Source organism: Ranitomeya imitator, chromosome 7 (genome assembly GCF_032444005.1).
Source record: "Ranitomeya imitator isolate aRanImi1 chromosome 7, aRanImi1.pri, whole genome shotgun sequence".
Classification (NCBI taxonomy): Eukaryota; Metazoa; Chordata; class Amphibia; order Anura; family Dendrobatidae; genus Ranitomeya; species Ranitomeya imitator.
The window spans coordinates 40,415,130-40,434,822 of NC_091288.1; the positions used below are offsets into that span (position 1 = coordinate 40,415,130).

Sequence of the window (19,693 nt, forward strand, 5' to 3'; positions counted from 1 at the left end):
ATTCTTACCTTAGGACTCCTTGGTATCTTCAGAATTAGATCAGACAGAGTGTATGGACAGCAGTGTGAGCAGCCTCTTCTTACCTTAGAACTACTTGATATCTTCAGTATTAAGTCAAACAGTGTATGGATAGCAGTGTGCGCAGCCTCTTCTTACCATAAGACTTCTTGGTGTCTTCCATATTAGATCAGAGAGAGTGTATAGACAGCAATGTGAGCAGCCTCTTCTTACCTTAGGACTCCTTGGTATCTTCAGTATTAGATCAGACAGAATGTATGGACAGCAGTGTGAGCAGCCTCTTTTTACCTTAGGACTCTTTGATATCTTCAGTTTTAGATCAGAGAGTGTGTATAGACAGCAGTGTGAGCAGCCTCTTCTTACCTTAGAGCTCCTTGTTATCTCCAGTATTAGATCAGACAGAGTGTATGGACAGCAGTGTGATCAGCCTCTTCTTACATTAGGACTCCTTTTTGTCTTCCGTATTAGATCAGACAAAGTGTATAGACAGCTGTGAGCAGCCTCTTCTTACCTTAGGACTCTTTGGTATCTCCAGCATTAAATTAGACGGAATGGATGGACAGCAGTGAGCAGCCTCTTCTTACCTTAGGACTTCTTGATATCTCCAGTATCAAATTAGACAGAGTGTATGGACAGCAGTGTGAGCGGCCTCTTCTTAGGCTACGTTCACACTAGCGTTCTGCTAGTGTGCGTCGCCTTAGCGTCGGGCGACGCAGCGGCGACGCACGCGTCATGCGCCCCTATGTTTAACATGGGGGACGCATGCGTTTTTGTGTGTTGCGTTTTGCAACACTTGCGTCTTTTTTGCCGCTAGCGTCGGACCAAGAAAACGCAACAAGTTGCATTTTTCTTGCGTCCGATTTTTGGCAAAAAACGACGCATGCGTCGCAAAACGCAGCGTTTTTGCGTGCATTTAGCTGCATTTTTGTGTGCGTCGTGCGTTGCGTCGCCGACGCAGCGGCGCGCAACGCTAGTCTGAACGTAACCTCAGCACCCTTGGTATCTCCAGTGTTAGAGCAGATAGACTGGACAGCAGTGTGAGCAGCCTCTTCTTACCTTAGAGCTCCTTGTTATCTCCAGTATTAGATCAGACAGAGTGTATGGACAGCAGTGTGATCAGCCTCTTCTTACATTAGGACTCCTTTTTGTCTTCCGTATTAGATCAGACAAAGTGTATAGACAGCTGTGAGCAGCCTCTTCTTACCTTAGGACTCTTTGGTATCTCCAGCATTAAATTAGACGGAATGGATGGACAGCAGTGAGCAGCCTCTTCTTACCTTAGGACTTCTTGATATCTCCAGTATCAAATTAGACAGAGTGTATGGACAGCAGTGTGAGCGGCCTCTTCTTAGGCTACGTTCACACTAGCGTTCTGCTAGTGTGCGTCGCCTTAGCGTCGGGCGACGCAGCGGCGACGCACGCGTCATGCGCCCCTATGTTTAACATGGGGGACGCATGCGTTTTTGTGTGTTGCGTTTTGCAACACTTGCGTCTTTTTTGCCGCTAGCGTCGGACCAAGAAAACGCAACAAGTTGCATTTTTCTTGCGTCCGATTTTCGGCAAAAAACGACGCATGCGTCGCAAAACGCAGCGTTTTTGCGTGCATTTAGCTGCATTTTTGTGTGCGTCGTGCGTTGCGTCGCCGACGCAGCGGCGCGCAACGCTAGTCTGAACGTAACCTCAGCACCCTTGGTATCTCCAGTGTTAGAGCAGATAGACTGGACAGCAATGTGAGCAGCCTCTTATTACCTCAGCACACCTGGTATTTCAAGTTTTAGATCAGGATATCCACTATTAAAACATCTTCCTACACATGAAGTGAACGGGAGTTTCCTACTGCACTTGCTCACAGTCACCTGTCCTATTAGTTGTCTTTTTGCACACAGTATCTTTTTCAAGTGGATTCCACCAGGAACCTGCCTAAAAAAGCACCACAGAAACACCTCATAAAATGAACATAGTGCACATAGTGCATATCAAAACAAAATTGCTGTGTAGATGTTCCAGCTTTGGCCATGTTTTTTAACAAATTCAGGATACTGAGAACATTGAGCGGTAAAAGATGTGACATGCTCATTCTTTGGGTGGCTTTCACTCGGGAGTCATCCACTCTCTATACTTAACATTATAGAGTGAAAGCCAATGGTGGCAGAGAATAATGGCAGAACTGCCGGGGCTAGCCGCATCAAGAAAGCAACTGCTTACCTTTTCCTGAAACAACCTCGCCTGGGAAAACTCGTTAGCTGTGCCAGCATCTAGTGAACATAGCCTTAATTATCTAGGTCAGGTTTCTCTAAGTGTAACAAGATGCGGCCATTTTATTGTACCAAAATAAGTGTGATTTGCTAATTAGAGTCAGTCCTACCTGTTTACGCTCATTATTAGAGAAGTAGTCCAACATCAAAGCTTGCACAACCTATGACTAATTACATACAAAATATTATAGAGAAGTATATAATACAACAACAGAAGTCTCTCCATGCACTCAGGCAGGTCACTTGCAAAACTGAAATGTTTCTAACATTTTATGTAGTTTTATCTATTGATTTTTTTAGTTCTCATTTCTATTTACAGATTTTCTGAACAACTTTCAAAGCTCTTCTTAGAGGATAAAACTTACAACTTTCCTGTCTGTCCCATTGATATAGGCACTCCAAATTTTATCCTGCGTCGTGTCAGACCAGTAAATCCTATTTGTCACAGAGTCAAAATCCACAGCCACTATGTTGCGTCCGTCCCTGACAATGGAGTAAATGTTGTGAGCTTGTGTGGTGATATTGTCAGCCACGATCTGGTTACGACTTGCCACCAACAACAGCAGATTCCCAAACTCTGAAAGACAAGATAAAGACAATACACAAAACCGTGTCCACAACAGAAAACCAATATCGTAAAAATTATCCTAAAAATGGAAATTAGTGGTGGTGTATCTAGCAAGAAACGTACCAGAGGCTTTACAAGTTCTTCCATTGGGTTCTAAAATATAGCCCTGGTCACAGTCACATCTGAAGGATCCCCTCTCGTTATTACAGCTTTGGCTGCAGGCTCCAGGAATAAGGCACTCATTGATATCGTCACAAGTTTTAGAGTCATTTAACAGCTCATATCCAAGCGGGCAGGTGCACTGGGCGCCAAAAGGTCCTTGAATGCACCCGTGAGTGCAGCCACCATTACTGTCCGTACAGCTCTCCTGATCTGGAAATGCAAGAAAAAAATATGAAATCCTTAGAAACAAAATGGTACAATGTTTGTAAATCACTCCTTACAACATTTCCGCTTTCTGCTTTGAATCAATAAAACATGGCTGCAAACGCACCCTCTAAAAAAATGAATTTTAGATACTTATACCCTCTAAAAAATGAATTTTAGATACTTATACCCTCTAAAAAATGAATTTTAGATACTTATACCCTCTAAAAATGAATTTTAGATACTTATTTCAAGCTATTCTTATTTCAGCGGTAATGCTGGTCATAAGAATACTTAAGAAGTTAGAACTTGGGGAAAAATTCACCTTTTTCTAGTAGAGGTATTGCTATTTTTTACATTTAGTGGTGGCTATTTGTGGAAAAAGTGGTAACGAGAAGTCAATTACGGTAACTTCTCAGAAACGTTTGGCCGAAAAATAGTAGAACAATGTCACGGCACAGTAACCCATGAGAGATATTTTACCAAGAAGCTAATGCAAATGGAGACAACCAATCCTGTTGAACCTTTTCCAAAAATGTCCACCACAGCTGAAAAAAAAAGAAATCGGATCACTGATAGGGAAGTCTCGTTCTGTATTTATTTTATATGACGCAAAAAGAGTTAGAAAGTCACATACAGAACAAAAGCAAAACAAATCTGGGCCTTGCTCACCCTCCCAGGGTCCAGTGCTGATGTTTTCGTCGCTCCTTCCGGTGTCCGTTGTTGTCTACTGTGATGATGTCATGTCAACAGCGCTGCAGATGATCAGTAACCTCAGCAGTTTGGTTTGATGGCACAAGTTGCTTAGAGTCACTGATTGGCTGCAGTGCTGTTGACGTAACCTCACTGCTGCAGACAATAACAGACACCGGGAGAAACAGCAGCGACTCAGCGTTGGAACAGGGGAGAATGAGTAGAGCTCAGATGTTTTTTTTTTTGCAGTCAGGGGATAGGAGTTTTCCAAAATTGGAATACCCCTTTAATATATAATACAGCATGCAAGTGCTCGCTGTAATAACAGACATAGCCTGCACAAAATTAATGTGCATCTGAACGAAAGGGTAGACCCTAATCTCATACAACTTATTTATTATGTGTTAAAACCCCTTCTTAAAGTAATAGTACCCTGCCTTCATGTTTAAAGGGATTTTACCAAGATTGAAAGTTATGTCGTATCTAGAGAATAGGGAAGAAGTGACTGATTGCTGGGGGTCTGACCACTGGGACCTCTATCGATATGGAAAAGGAGACTTTGCAGAGTCCAGTCTGAATGAAGTGAAGGTCAAGCATGTCCATCTCCCTGCTCGATTCATTGTCTATAGGACTGGCTTTACTCTGCTTTCTCCAGGAGATCAAGAGCCAATGAATGGAGCAGCGGTGGGCATGATTGATTGACCTCCGTTCCTTTGCAATTCTGTGGATTGGTGCAGGTCCCAGTGGTCGGACCCCCAAAGATCAATGAGTTATCCCTCACCGCATAGATAGGGGATAACGTTTAAGATAACTATAAGCCCTTTAATCACAGACATATCACAAGATATTAGGGCTAAGTGCTCACGGATTTTGTCCACTATTTGACATATATGCGCAGTGGTCATACTCTAGCTTTAGATGGATGCTGTCCATCAAATCCCCCCACTATAAAAAAATACTATTTTAAAGGGGCTCCTTGTATTGAAAGATGCAGTACGCTTTACTTTGCTATGCAATAAAACAATATACAAATACATACTGGCCAGGCAGAGGACAAAAAAAAACACTTTTTTTGGCCTTGATCTGGTGAAAACATTTAATTAGACACCAAGAGAATTTTCCCCTATATTTGTATGTCAAAAGGGACAGACGCAGTAAGTACTTAGCTTAAAAATCACACGAATCACATAAATCACAAAGTAATAATCCATAGAAATTCACGGTACCTGGTTGCGGCTCATCTGAAAATTTGCGATTTCAAAGAAAGAAAGAAAAAAGCAAGAAAAAAATTAAAAATCATGGGTGAATCATGCACATTTGATTCATTAACATTCGATTAATTTAATTATGATTTCAAGAAGATTATTTTTAAAATATTTAGAAGAAATGCTGAAAAGACGCCTTAGATAACAACACCGTACGGCTGGCCATGAATAATAATGCAAGCAAGATTATAGATCATCTCTCTTGTTAGATCATTTATAATCATCCCGGTGAAATTGGGGATTGAGGATTGTGGTGTCACGTAAAGAAGAACCTTCAGAAAGATGAAAGAACATACAACAGAAGAATTCGAGACATCAAGGATAGACTTACTGCAGAGAGGAGACTCATCTGCCCCATTGGGACAGTCTTGAACGTTATCACATACTTTGCTGATGTTCACACATATGCTTAGGCCTGGACACTGCCACTGCCGGCTAGGACAGCGGAACGGTGGAGTTGGACAGTCTTTTTCATCACTCAAGTCTCCACAGTCATTGTCGCCATCACAAATCCAGGAACGGTAGACACAGTTTCCATTTTCACATTGGAATTGGGAAGGAGTGCATGTCCTAACCGGACAATTGTGGTGTTCATCAGAACCATCAATACAGTCTGGATGTCTATCACATTCCCAGTTGGAGGGGATACATGACCCATCTGACTGGCACTGGAATTCATTCTCGTGACACATCCCTGCTGGCCGTGTGGCTGAAATGATAGAAATAAAATGTAATTACACTGGAGAGCATAAAATTACACCTGATTCCCATCTTCTGTGAATCAGACCAAAGGAGGATTCATCAAAGTCAAACCAATTGACTTACTGCAAAAAAAAAATGACCTGACTCTGTATATGTTACGTAGGTGACTTACCGCATGGGTAGACATGGGGCACGTGCGGGGATATTGTCATGTAAATATAACCATACAGGGAGACATAGAACGGTCCATCAGCCAGGTAAGTAATCTGTGGTTATTGACCAAAAGCCCTAAAAATGGATGTCTACCTCCCGACATACTCAACTCTTTTATTTTATTAGCTGACTTGGTGTGATGTCACATGTGTGGGCCGGGTAATCAAAAACTAAGTGACAAATACCAGGAGGTAGGAAGCAGTTCTCACAGCTCCTGTCTGACAGCCACAGATTACGATAAGTAAGGCCTGGCTATTCACTGCTTGCGTCGAGAAACACGTGATGGTGTCTTCGCAGCTTCTTTACATGCATCTGCATATTTCCCATAAGGGATGGGGCAGTGTTCTGGAATCACTGCGTTGAGAAACACGTGATGGTGTCTCCGCGGTGTTGGATGTTTTGGTCTCCCCGAGGCCAATCATCTGTTCCTTTATAGCCTTTTTACTAGGCACTGCTCCTAATAGCCAGATTCCTACTCCACACTGATGAGGGGCAAAAACCCCGAAACAGCTGTCTGTGGATGGATACCATGCTTGGCATAGGTGGCTTTCCTTCATAGGATGCTGCCCTTCCCGTGGTTGTTCCTTCCCGGGGAAAGGCCTGGCTATTCACTGCTTGCGTCGAGAAACACGTGATGGTGTCTCCGCAGCTTCTTTACATGCATCTGCATATTTCCCATAAGGGATGGGGGCAGTGTTCTGGAATCACTGCGTTGAGAAACACGTGATGGTGTCTCCGCGGTGTTGGATGTTTTGGTCTCCCCGAGGCCAATCATCTGTTCCTTTATAGCCACAGATTACTGACATGGTCTCTGGACTAGTTACTGCCAACTCTAACTGGGACCACGCCACAAGACATTCTTTTTAAGAAGACCACCACTCCTGATCTACACCAAATTTTTGGAACATACTTTGCATTCAAATTATATACTCTAGACATTGTCATTCTCCTTTACAGATCCATACTATATCTAGCGCTTCAAACATTATAAAACAGTTACAAAAAAAGCAAATGCTAGAAAAAAAGTATATTCTGTTTCCTGCAAATCCAGCATCTTTGTTTCCACGTGGCTGGCATGTGACCTCTGCAGCTAATCAGTAGCTGCCACAATCATGTGCGGTACTTCTGGCAACACCACTCACAAATAAAAGTTGTCATGGGAGTAGTATGGCACTTGACTGCTGCAACCATTTACCAAGTCTGACCATTTGCCAAAACCACTGAGGCATCAGAGCTGGATCTGTCAGAAGAAAAAAGGAGAGTATAGATTGTTTTTTTGTTTTCTAATTTTTGCTGGATCCTGTGTGGTGGATCCTGTGTTATCCACTGTATATAGAAATGTTGTCTGTCATTGTCTTCCCGCCTGTGATGATAATGATACTGCTGAAAAGCGGCCTGTACAGGAAGTAAATGAGACTCCTGAAAAATGACCTGTACAGAACAGGAACTATGATTCTAGTCTAAGGCTTAGTGGCCTGGGTGAAAATTGCAAGACTCCTAATTAATTTTTTTATAATACAGATGGTGATTGAAAAATTGAAGAAAAAAAAATTCTGAGAAATTTTAAAAATAAATTCATTAAAAACAAGAAATAAATAAAAAATAATAATAAAATTATGAAATGAGAAAATACATTTAATCCAAAAAATTGATTTAAACAGCAGGTAATTTTATAGAGGTTTCATCTGGAATGTTTACGTTTACTTACGACAGTTTCTTTCATCAGAACGGTCGGTGCAGTCAAACACTCCATCGCACTGGTAGTAGCTGCTGATACACTGCTTACCGGTTGCACATGCAAACTGTGAGGCTGTACAGTTGTAAACTAGTCAAAAAGAGAACATAATTAGTGCGTAGAATGTCTGTTATGGGCGGCACAAAGCGCTGATTATTGCTGGCACTTACTGCAGTCTTTTTCATCGGAGCCGTCAACGCAATCTTTGTCACCGTCACACACATAATACGGGTCGATGCAGCGATGATCCGGACATTGAAACTGGCCAGGCTCGCAGGTATTTGTGAAATCTTAAAACAAAAACAAATTAGAAAAATGATGCATTAAACATCACAGGATTTAGAGCTCCTTACTAGTGGCTTGAGCTCTTCAGTGTTTGTGAGTGTACAGCTCCCTACATCCTTCGTGAGACTGATCCACATATACTGACCCGCTAACATTACTAAACTCTCTTGAGAACAGTTTCCATCTCTTACAGGTGTAGAATGGATGGATTCTCACCAAGCTCTCTTGTTGGTGGGACCAGCACCTATTGGACATTCATGGCCATAAATGTCTATTATGAGGATAACCCTTAAATACAATAATGCAACTTCCACAAGCGTTTGAAAATAAAGCAACTAATAAAATAAAATCTCCTACTTACTGCAGTTTAATTCATCTGATCCGTCTCCGCAATCATTATCTGTGTCACAGAGCCATATCCTAGGAATGCAATGGTTGTTATTACAGGTGTATGAGGTGGCAGGACATGACCGAGGACCTTGAGTTGGACAATTTTGTTCATCGCTCCCATCAAGACAGTCATTGTGCTTATCACAGCGCCAATTCTGGGGGATGCATTGGCCGTTGTGGCATGTGAATGCTCTGAAGGAACATGTAGTGTCTGCAAGGAAACAAAAGCATGTGCTGGTCAATATCATAACATTCATGTATAATGATAGAAATTACTGTACTTAATCATGAAATTTGAAATCTCCGGGAGAACCATGTGATCGGCAGGCCAAAATCAGACATGTGCAATTGACATCTCTTCTGATGATCAGTCAACCGGCGTCCTCATACACATCAGACTAAATTCGGGTGAACCCACCCATATCGACAGGTTGACTGTCTAATATGTATGGGAGCGTTGACCGACTGGATCATCGAGAGAGAAGACGATCGAACATGTCTGATTTCGGACTGATGATCACATCGTTCTCCCAGAGATAAGCCGATGGCCGACGGCTTTCTCAAAGAGAAATTAGAGCATCAGCTGAAATGGCGGATGATCGAACGACTGAAGCATCGTTCGTCCAACAGCCATCTAACGTGTATAGCAGGCTTTTGTGATGGAAATTGAAAAATTTTTACATCTAGAGATGATGATTTATAAAATTAGAAAAAAATACTTACTTGGGGATCCGCAACCCTGTTCGTCGCTATTGTCGTGACAGTCATCGACACCATCGCAGCGGTAATGACCTGGTACACATTTGCTATTTGCACAGGCAAATGAGTAAAGGCCACATTGCATTGTCGGGGGTTCACTAGATGGATCTTCCACACAAGTGACTTGATCAGGTCGGAGCCTCATCCCATAGGGGCAGCCGCAAACTCTTTGGTAATTGGGAACTGGGTAACAAAAGTGACTGCAATCTCCGTTTGGATTTGTTGGACGGTTGCACTGATTTGACCCTGGAAATCAATATTGAAATGCACATATCAAATGATATAGCAATGGAAATAAGGTAAAAGATCAAGTTTGGGCTAAAGTAGTAGAAAATCACTCAAGGATACATTTTTTTATATATTACAAGCCTACGCTATTGCAAGAAACATGTTTTATCTAAGAAAAAGGTCTTTTTCACATACCTAGCATATTTGACATACCTATCTGAATGCCGGCATCAAATGATTTCACGTGTGCAATATTATTGATTCCTCTACGAATGATTGTCATCTCTCCACCATCATATTTCCGGATTCGGACTATGGCCTGCAGCCTCCAGTCAGTTATGTATGCATAGGCTGGATAAAGAATAAGAGATTATAAGAGATTGCAAACATAGGAAAGAATAAAAAATAACACATAACAATGAATAAATCCCTTTGGTTGTACATCCTGAATTAAAGAGTCACTAAACATTTATATTTCCTTTTTTAGAATGTTGTCCAGCATGGAAAATTATGAAACATTATTACAAATCACTATATTAGGGGATTTATCTTCATCTCTGTAAAGAAAAATTGCACTTATCACTCTATCACTATGAAAAAAGTATGAGCACAAAGTTGATCCAATAGGCAGATTTGTAGGGGAGTCCATGCTAATTTATCAGTGCAATGCCAGAGAAGATAGGAAGCCCTGGGCAAATTTTCACTGCCAAGAGGGAGACAAAGATCCAATCTTAAAATAGTATCCTTTATGGATATTAGTCAAGGTGTTAAGAAATCTTACCTCCGTATATGGTGAGGCCAAATGGATGGGTCATCTGTGTTATTCTGCTAAGAGTCTGTCTGTCAGAGCCATCAAAGTTGCTGTGTTCCACTTTATCGAAAAATGCATCCACCCAATATATCCGTAGTGAGCTATTTGTAAAATGTAAAGGTAGGGTTAAAAAAAACAAAAACACGCTTGAAATGCATTCTTGAAAAACACATTGGCAAGATTGTAAATTGTGCCAATACCTATTTTTCAATATGGGTGAAAAGAGGGCTTAAAAGTATGGCTGCAGGAGAAATGTGTAGTTTAGTCCATGACAATGCTTTGTAGGTTGTGATGACCCCTCTACAGAGCTCAAAATTGTTACTTACAGTCAGTGATATAAATAGAGACCAATGGGCCCGATGCAAGATTTGGACTGCCCCTCCCATCCTGGTATACACAGTATGTCCCTCATCCTGGCCCCGTCCTGGTATATATATCGCCTATCCAGGTATATACATCCCATATCCTGGACCCCATCCTGTATATACATCCCGCATCCTGGCATATATGTCTCTTTTCCTGGGCCCCTTCCTGGTATACATTTCACCCATCCTGGTATATATATTTATCCTCCATCCTGCTATGTACCGTATGTTCCCCATCCTAGTATATGTCCCCTGTCCTGCCAGTGTTCTTTAATGCACAGAAAAATAAAATGATTACACTCACCTTCCGTCTGTTCCTTCACCATGTGGTGCCCTCTTCAGAAGCCGGCAGCTGACTTTAGCGTGCAAGCAATGGGATCGCATGATGTCACTGCCACGTGCCCCCAATCACATGCACGCCAACGTCAGTTGCTGTCCTCTGATTAGCCGGTCTCTGCGCCACCATAGGCTACGTTCACATTTGCGCCGTTGGGCGCAGCGTCGGCGACGCAACCAACAACGCAGGTACACAACGCAGCGTTTTGCATCGCATGCATTGTCATAAGATTGTACAGAGCAGGAATTTCGTCGCAGGGAAAACGCTACAAGTAGCGTGTGACGCATGCGTCGTAAAACGCAGTACAACGCATACCGGCGCATGTCCTTGCGCCCCCATTGTTAAAGATAGGGGCGCATGACGCATGCGTCGGTATGCGTCGACGACGCTGCGCCCAACGGCGCAAATGTGAACGTAGCCTTACACCACTCAGTACGGCCCTGCTTACAGTGTCAACTGTACAATGCCTACAGGACAGCGGAATACACTTCTATTTCATATCCTTTTAGATCATTTATTCTTGGTACTCCATCATTCAATTTGAATTGAACTATATATTATTTATTCTATTATGAAGTAAGAGCTGCCTATTTTTATTGTACACTTGCACTTTATTTGTTCTATTCATATATTCATACTTTTGCACTTTTTTGACTATTATATTCATAGACCAAGAACCAAGCACATTTTGATGATTTACAAGTTCTATAGGATTTTCTATTTGATTAATAACCTTGTCCTGGTCTCTGGGTCACTTCTTATTATATTGTTACATCATAATTTTTGCACTTTATTCCTCCACCTTTATTTATTTTATTTTATTTTGTCTTGGTATGTATGGCTTTAATTAATGTGTCTTTGTCCACTTTGTTTTCAACAAAGATTATTGTAATATTTAATTGTTGGTCCTGTGCTGGATTCTTGTAGCTATTATTGTGGTTCTTTATATTTCCCGCTGACTTATTTACTAGTCCATAGTTTATGCTATTACCCTCTTTTGTAGGTGATGATAACACCATAAAAAGTGGTATCCACTGCGTTCTCCCCTCTTCACATTCAGAAAATGCAATTTTGGCCAAACTGAGCTAAGGGAAGTTGGGGATAAAAAGTTGTTGGCCGATGGCTATTAAAGGTGTATGTACTAAAGAAAACAGACTCAAGACTTGGCTTTATCATTTATTGATTTAATTGTAGGGCTTGTGGACTTAAACCATTTACCTCCAGTCCATTGCTAAACCATTTGGCCACCCAAGTGTTGTATTTACAATTGCGGATGCATGTGATCCATCACACCAAGACCTCATGATTTTAGCAGGACGGTACCAATCAGTCCAGTAAAGGAACCTGAAAGAAGAGATTTGATTCAGAAATGTAGAATAATAGATCTTCCCCCAGAAGAGCCAACTAAAAATCAGTTGCACTGAGAATAGTCACAATTAGCTCCATGAATTTCCATACTATATCAACTTTATCTGATTAACCCATTCAGGACACATAACATAAATAATGTTGTTTCCCTGCCTTTGATGAGGGCTCCCACACCGATCTTGCATCTCTCCAGGCAGATGATGGCTGAATTAATCAACCATCATGTGACTACTTTAACAGACGTAGTTGGTGTTAACCTGTTAAATGCTGCTGTTGATTTCTGACAGTGGCATTTAAAGAGTTTGTCCACTACTTTAACATTGATGACCCATTCCTAAGATAAGTCATCAATGATGGTTGGGTCCGACACCTGGCACCCCTGTGGATCAGCTGTTTTCGGGGCCGCAGGCCTGAAGTATTCACTTGCGAAGCTGGCTCTCTGACAGTGGCCAAGGCAAGGTACAGCACATCCGCCTCCTATTCATATCAATAGGAGGCGGATGTGTAGTACCCTGCGGCGGCCACTGTCAGAAGATAGCCAGCTCCGCAAGGTTGACACCAACACCAATAACGGCTGATCGGCGGGGTAGCCGGGTGCCGGGATCAGACATAGATGACTTATTCTAAGAATAGGTCATCAATGCTAAAGTACTGGACAACCTATTAACATGCACCTTAAAAAATAAAGTAATTAAATCTATCAAAATATAAAATAAATTAATCTGATCGGTAAAAGGTATAATGAGAAAAAAAATCAAAACACCAGAATTACGGTTTTCTTTTGAATGTCTCAACATTGCAATACAATGTAAGAAGAGGCAATCAAGACATGGTATCTACCCCAAAATGGTATCAGGAAGAACATTAGCTCAGGTTGCAAAAGATAAGCGTTACAGGTCTCAGAAAATAGCGAGACAAGGAAAATTAGTTTTGTTTTTTTTTAAATTTCCAATTTTTTTTTCACCGCTTAAATAAAAAATAAAAATGTTATACATATCCGGGATCTGCATACTCCTACTGACCAGGAGAATCATACTGCCTGGTCAGCTATACCACATTGTGAACATGGTAAATAAAAAATAAAAAAAATCGTGGAACAACTTTTCCAACAAAAACAAGCCCTCGAGATGGCTAGGTAGACGGAAAAGTAAAAAAAAATAAGGCCCTTGGAAGAAGGGAAAGAAAAAATAAAAATGGAAAATAGCCATGTCATGAAGGGGCAAAGGAAACTCATTTTTAGGTACCCTCCAAGGAAATTCAGAATTACGAAAGGGGTGACTCCTTAATGTATTAGGTCAGGAGACATCACAATGGCTGCCCGTTGGTTTGAATATGATCATATAATTCTTAACACTTTCCTTGCAGGAGAATTGTACACTTGTTGGGTTTCACCACTGATTTCAGCTGATTGCTACAGATCTTAGCAATGAGATATTCTCTGGCATGCTTATGAGCTAGCAAGAGGCAGGGGCGGACTGGGCCGGGTGGCAGGAATGCATATGCCCCCCGGGCCGGTGCCTGAGCAGCTGGACAGGGCCGCTGGAGGACCGGCAGCGATTTCCGCCAGCCGGCCCTTTAAATCTTGTAAAGGCAGGTCGGAGGTCCTGTGTGTGCGCGCGCGCATTGCCGGCGGCTGAGAAGCGCCGCGGCGGCCGTGCTAGTGCACGAGCACGGCCGCGTTCCTAGGTCCTGCGCGCGCTCGTCTGCTGCCTGTGCCAGCTGAGCGCAGGCACACAGCCAGGAGATCAGACCACGAAAGATTTGAAATGTCCCGCGCGCGCGCATAGGGCGCCTCCAGGCTCCACCTGACTGTGTGTGCGTCTGACGCTGGCCGGCCTGCACCAGCGTCAGAGAAAACTGGCTGCTCACCACTGCCTGTCTGCCTGGGATTCTCTTCATCGTCGACGCTGGCCAGGACCCGTCCCACCTCAGCCCTTCATCCTCCCGACCTCACCAGGGACCTGGGTTAGTCGTCCCAACTCCTAAGATGAATTTTTTTTATGTATATACAGCAGTTGCACCTATATAATGTGTATAGACTGCTATATATGCATTATATAGGTGATACTGCTGTGTATAATCACTATACTACCTATATAATGTATGTATAGCAATCTATATCTTATATAGGTGACAGCTACTGATGCATATATATACCTTATATAGGTGACACTGTGGGGTGTGTTTATGTATATATATATGTACATGTATACACAACAGCAGTATCATCTATATAACATATATACATCAGTAGCAGTATTGCCTATATAACATATAGACTGCTATACGTAAATTATATAGGTGGTATAGTGATTATAAACAGCAGTTGCACCTATATAATGTGTATAGACTGCTATATATACATTATATAGGTGATACTGCTGTATATAATCGCTATACCACCTATGTAATGTACGTATAGCAGTCTATATGTTATATAGGTGACACTGCTACTGATGCGTATATACCTTATATAGGTGACACTGTGGGGTGTGTGTATATATCACACCACTGTATACACAGCAGTATCACCTATATAACGTATATACACATCAGTAGCAGTATTGCCCACATATATAAGATACAGATTGCTATATATACATTATATAGGTGATACTGGCTGCTACTGCTGTATATAATCGCAATATCACCTATATAATGTATATACAGCAGTCTATATATAGGCAATACTGCTACTGATGTGTATAGTTGTAGTATCACCTATATATTGTATGTGATAATGTGACTGCTGTACATACATTATATAGGTGAAACATATATATATATATATATATATAATCAGTTTCACCTATATAATGTATGTATGTACAGCAGTCACAGTATCACATACAATATATAGGTGATACTACAACTATACACATCAGTCGCAGTATCAACTATATATTGTATATACAGTAGTTTCAATGTGATATATATTCAGCAGTCGCGGTGTCTCTTATGTGATGTATGCATCATAATATAGTATAATGCTGTCTTAAATATGTATATATATATATATATATATATATATATATTATATATATATATATACAGTATATAATTGTCTAAGGGTCACTTCCGTCTGTCCTTCTTTCTTTCTGTCACGGTTATTCATTCGCTGATTGGTCTCGCCAGCTGCCTGTCATAGCTGCCGCGACCAATCAGCGACGGCCACAGTCCGGAAGAAAATGGCCGCTCCTTACTCCCCGCAGTCAGTGCTTGGCGTCCGCATACTCCCCTCCGGTCAGCGCTCACACAGGGTTAATGGCAGCATTGACTGCGGTGTAACGCACTCGGTTACCGCCGCTATTAACCCTGTGTGACCACATTTTTACTATTCATGCTGCCTATGCAGCATGAATAGTAAAAATATCTAATGTTAAAAATAATAAAAAAATAAAAAATAGTTACATACTCACCCTCCGGTGGCCCCCCCGGATCAGGAACCGGCCTTTTCCGCTCCGCGCGACGTCCCGGTGACCGCTGCATGCATTGCGGTCTCGCGAGATGATGACGTACGTTCTCGCGAGACCGCAATGCAATCTTCAGACCGGACTGCACGCCAAGCATCGGGGAACGGACGCTTCGATCCGGAGGCTCCAGGAGGTGAGTATGTAACTATTTTTTATTTTAATTCTTTTTTTTTTTAACAGGGATATGGTGCATACTACGTGACTGGCCAATATACTACGTGATTGTGCTGTATACTACGTGACTGGTCAATATACTACGTGATTGTGCTGTATACTACGTAACTGGGCATACTGCCCAGCCACGTAGTATATTGCCCAGCCATGTAGTATATTGCCCATTCACGTAGTATAAAGCACAGAGCCACGTAGTATATTGGCCAGTCACGTAGTATACAGCACAGAGCCACGTAGTATATTGGCCAGTCACGTAGTATATTGCCCAGCCACGTAGTATACTGCCCAGTTACGTGGCTGGGCAGTATACTACGTGGCTCTGTGCTGTATACAACGTGGCTCTGTGCTGTATACTACGTGGCTCTGTGCTGTATACTACGTGGCTCTGTGCTGTATACTACGTGGCTCTGTGCGTAGCTGGGCAATATACTACGTAAACTACGTGGCTGGGCAATATGCTACGTGGCTAAAGAGCACCATGTAAATGGACCTGTGGTCGATCATGCGCACTTCGGCGCCATTCACATGTAGCTCTTCAAATAACGCCTTTAAGAGGAGTGTTGAAGGGCAGGACAAAGTATAGCAAAATTCACTTTTCGGGGGTGGGGAGTGTTTGAGTATGTGGACTGGTGGGGTTTTTTGTGGCAGGGCTGCTTTTTTGTCCCTGTCCAGCCGTGTGTGTGTGTGTGTGTGATTATACAGTGGGATTGTGCGTGTGTGCACTATATATACAGTGGGGCTGTGCGTGTGTCAATTATACATTGGGACTGTGCGTGTGTGTTTTATATATATATATATATATATATCTCGCATGTTTGCCGTCACAGGACAACCTGTTCCCGGCGCAGGCACCGGAGAATCCTCACAGAGCATAGTGCGCACGATATGAGGATTCACACATAGTGACTGTAGACATGTAGCTTAAAGGGAACCTGTCACCCCGAAATTCGCGGGTGAGGTAAGCCCACCGGCATCAGGGGCTTATCTACAGCATTCTATAATGCTGTAGATAAGCCCCCGATGTTACCTGAAAAAGGAGAAAAAGACGTTAGATTATACTCACCCAGGGGCGGTCCCGCTGCTGGTCAGGTCGGATGGGCGTCTCCGGTCCGCTGCGGCACCTCCTATCTTCTTTCCAAGACGTCCTCTTCTGATCTTCAGCCACGGCTCCGGCGCAGGCGTACTTTGCTCTGCCCTGTTGAGGGCAGACAAAGTACTGCAGTGCACAGGCGCCGGAAAGGTCAGAGGCCCGGCGCCTGCGCACTGCAGTACTTTGTCTGCCCTCAACAGGGCAGAGCAAAGTACGCCTGCGCCGGAGCCGTGGCTGAAGATCAGAAGAGGACGTCATGGAAAGAAGATGGGAGGCGCCGCAGCGGACCGGAGACGCCCATCCGACCTGACCAGCAGCGGGACCGCCCCTGGGTGAGTATAATATAACGTCTTTTTCTCCTTTTTCAGGTAACATCGGGGGCTTATCTACAGCATTACAGAATGCTGTAGATAAGCCCCTGATGCCGGTGGGCTTACCTCACCCGCGATTTTCGGGGTGACAGGTTCCCTTTAAGATCCGACAACCCCTTTAAGGATGGGCCGCTACTCATGGGCCACTGCTGTGTACTTGCCCCCCAGGCTAAAATTTGCCAGTCAGCCCCTGGCAAGAGGGATCAACCAAATTGCATGTGTGTACTGTGCTTCATGAATGTAACATTAATGCAATACATTAAAATAAAACTATTGCCCGATTCTATTTGCAAGTGAAGAAACGCAAGATCAACATAAGAGATCCCATTTCAGCAGGAAGACACCGTCTGATATCTCCAGTAAAATGTGGAACATTATCTCCAGGCTGGAGACAGAAGCACTTTAAAGTGAATATAACAGAGCTGGACAAGGCTGACTCCTCTGGCTTCATGTCAACATACAAAAAAAAAGTGGGGAAAAGGCAGAAGTTCTAACGATAACTTGTCAGCATATTCCTTTCATGCAGAGCAACGTATCAGCTTACAGTCTTCTCGGAGCATGGTCACTTGCCAGAAGCGGAGAAGAAATAAATAGTTGGAAGCGAAAGATGCAGGATCATGAGAAATAAAACGCAACATCCTCCATTAATTCTCTTCTTGATCGGGTTAAAAAAGCACAAGCAGCAAGCGAAGAGCAAAACATAAACAAAGGAAGTAGATACTCACCCCATCACGGGGTGCACTACAATGGAGCGAGGCTGATTTAAATTCTGAATGATCGCCCTTCTCGACTTATCTACAAGTCTCATGACGCTGATGCTTCTATATCTCGGGTCGGTCCAGTAGAGGTTCTTGGAAATCCAATCATAAGCCAAGTCTTCCACGCCTTCTACTCTATTGGCTGTGAGAATTTCTTTACCTGATAGAAACAAGGAGACTTTCTTATTTGTGACCTATTATTTAATGGGAGCTCACATCTTAGTATTCTTGCGCTAAGAAAGCGCTCACATTCACCATCAAATTGTCCTAAGTTTACTACTCACATTTACCCTTTCATCCTTTCGTGGGAAAGCATCTATAGAAATTCCAAGCAAGCAGAGGAAAACCATGTAAAGACCTTGCAGATCTAGCATAGATGATACTTAGCCCAGTGGCTTTCTTGCTGCTCTTTCTAGAACTGTACACAATTGTGCTGCCGGTAGTATATGTTATTGTGCCCTATGTCAGGGGTGTAATTATAGTGGGTGGAGGGATTGAAAATTCACCCAGGCCTTGAAGCTTTTGCATACCCCAAAGGTCCCTTTTGGTTGTGCTCATCATCTATCTTCAGAAGCACACCACTCCCCTGCCTTTTCCCATCCTGTTTGCTCCTGAAGATTGACAGTTCTGACCAGTAGCATGGTTAAACCGCTGGTCTGACCTGTGTTTTCTTCAATTGCGCCATTTGTCAGGGGCATAATTTTAATGGGTGCAGGGATTGCAATCTCTACCAGGCCTTGAAGCTTTTGCATACCTTAAAGGTCCCTTTTGGTTGTTCTCATCTTCTATCTTCAGGAGTACACCGCTCACCCTGCCTTTTCTCTTCCATTTTGTTCTCCTGAAGAATGACAGTTCTGACCAGTAGCATGGTTAAACCGCTGGTCTGACCTGTCTTTTCTTCAATTGCGCCATTTGTCAGGGGCATAATTTTAATGGGTGCAGGGATTGCAATCTCTACCAGGCCTTGAAGCTTTTGCATACCTTAAAGGTCCCTTTTGGTTGTTCTCATCTTCTATCTTCAGGAGTACACCGCTCACCCTGCCTTTTCTCTTCCATTTTGTTCTCTTGAAGAATGACAGTTCTGACCAGTAGCATGGTTGAGCCGCTGGTCGGACCTGTGTGCTCTCTAATTGTGCCATATAGTATGTCAGGGGCATAATTATAGTGGGTGCAGGGATTGCAATGTCTTCCAGGCCTTGAAGCTTTTGCATACCTAAAGATCCCTTTTGGTTGTTCTCATCTTCTATCTTCAGGAGTGCACCTGTTTGCTGGGGGGCAGGCGCTACTGAAGATTGACAGTTTTGATCAGTAGCATGGTCGAGCCGATGGTCTGAACTGTGTGCTCTCCAATGCTGCTAGAAGAAGGAGTTTTCCCTCTCCAGGTCAATGTGCAGTATGCTGAACAGTGCCAGATTAAGCCATCTTGCCTAGGAAGCTACATGTAAAGCTGCTTGTTTCTACAGGCAATT

At 42.8% G+C, this 19,693-nt stretch overlaps 1 protein-coding gene across 1 annotated transcript in view; it reads right to left on the reverse strand.

Annotated features, from left to right (window-relative positions):
• The window catches only part of LRP2 (LDL receptor related protein 2), a 240,036-nt gene that overhangs the window by 103,772 nt on the left and 116,571 nt on the right, over nucleotides 1-19,693 (reverse strand). The window contains exons 17-27 of the mRNA XM_069733090.1: nucleotides 18,192-18,384; nucleotides 12,209-12,334; nucleotides 10,259-10,389; nucleotides 9,691-9,828; nucleotides 9,214-9,495; nucleotides 8,462-8,701; nucleotides 7,986-8,105; nucleotides 7,789-7,905; nucleotides 5,497-5,874; nucleotides 2,965-3,213; nucleotides 2,639-2,850 (exon numbers count right to left, since the gene is read on the reverse strand). Coding sequence (XP_069589191.1) covers nucleotides 2,639-2,850; nucleotides 2,965-3,213; nucleotides 5,497-5,874; nucleotides 7,789-7,905; nucleotides 7,986-8,105; nucleotides 8,462-8,701; nucleotides 9,214-9,495; nucleotides 9,691-9,828; nucleotides 10,259-10,389; nucleotides 12,209-12,334; nucleotides 18,192-18,384 — 2,186 coding nt within the window. The remainder of the gene's footprint in view (nucleotides 1-2,638; nucleotides 2,851-2,964; nucleotides 3,214-5,496; nucleotides 5,875-7,788; nucleotides 7,906-7,985; nucleotides 8,106-8,461; nucleotides 8,702-9,213; nucleotides 9,496-9,690; nucleotides 9,829-10,258; nucleotides 10,390-12,208; nucleotides 12,335-18,191; nucleotides 18,385-19,693) is intronic.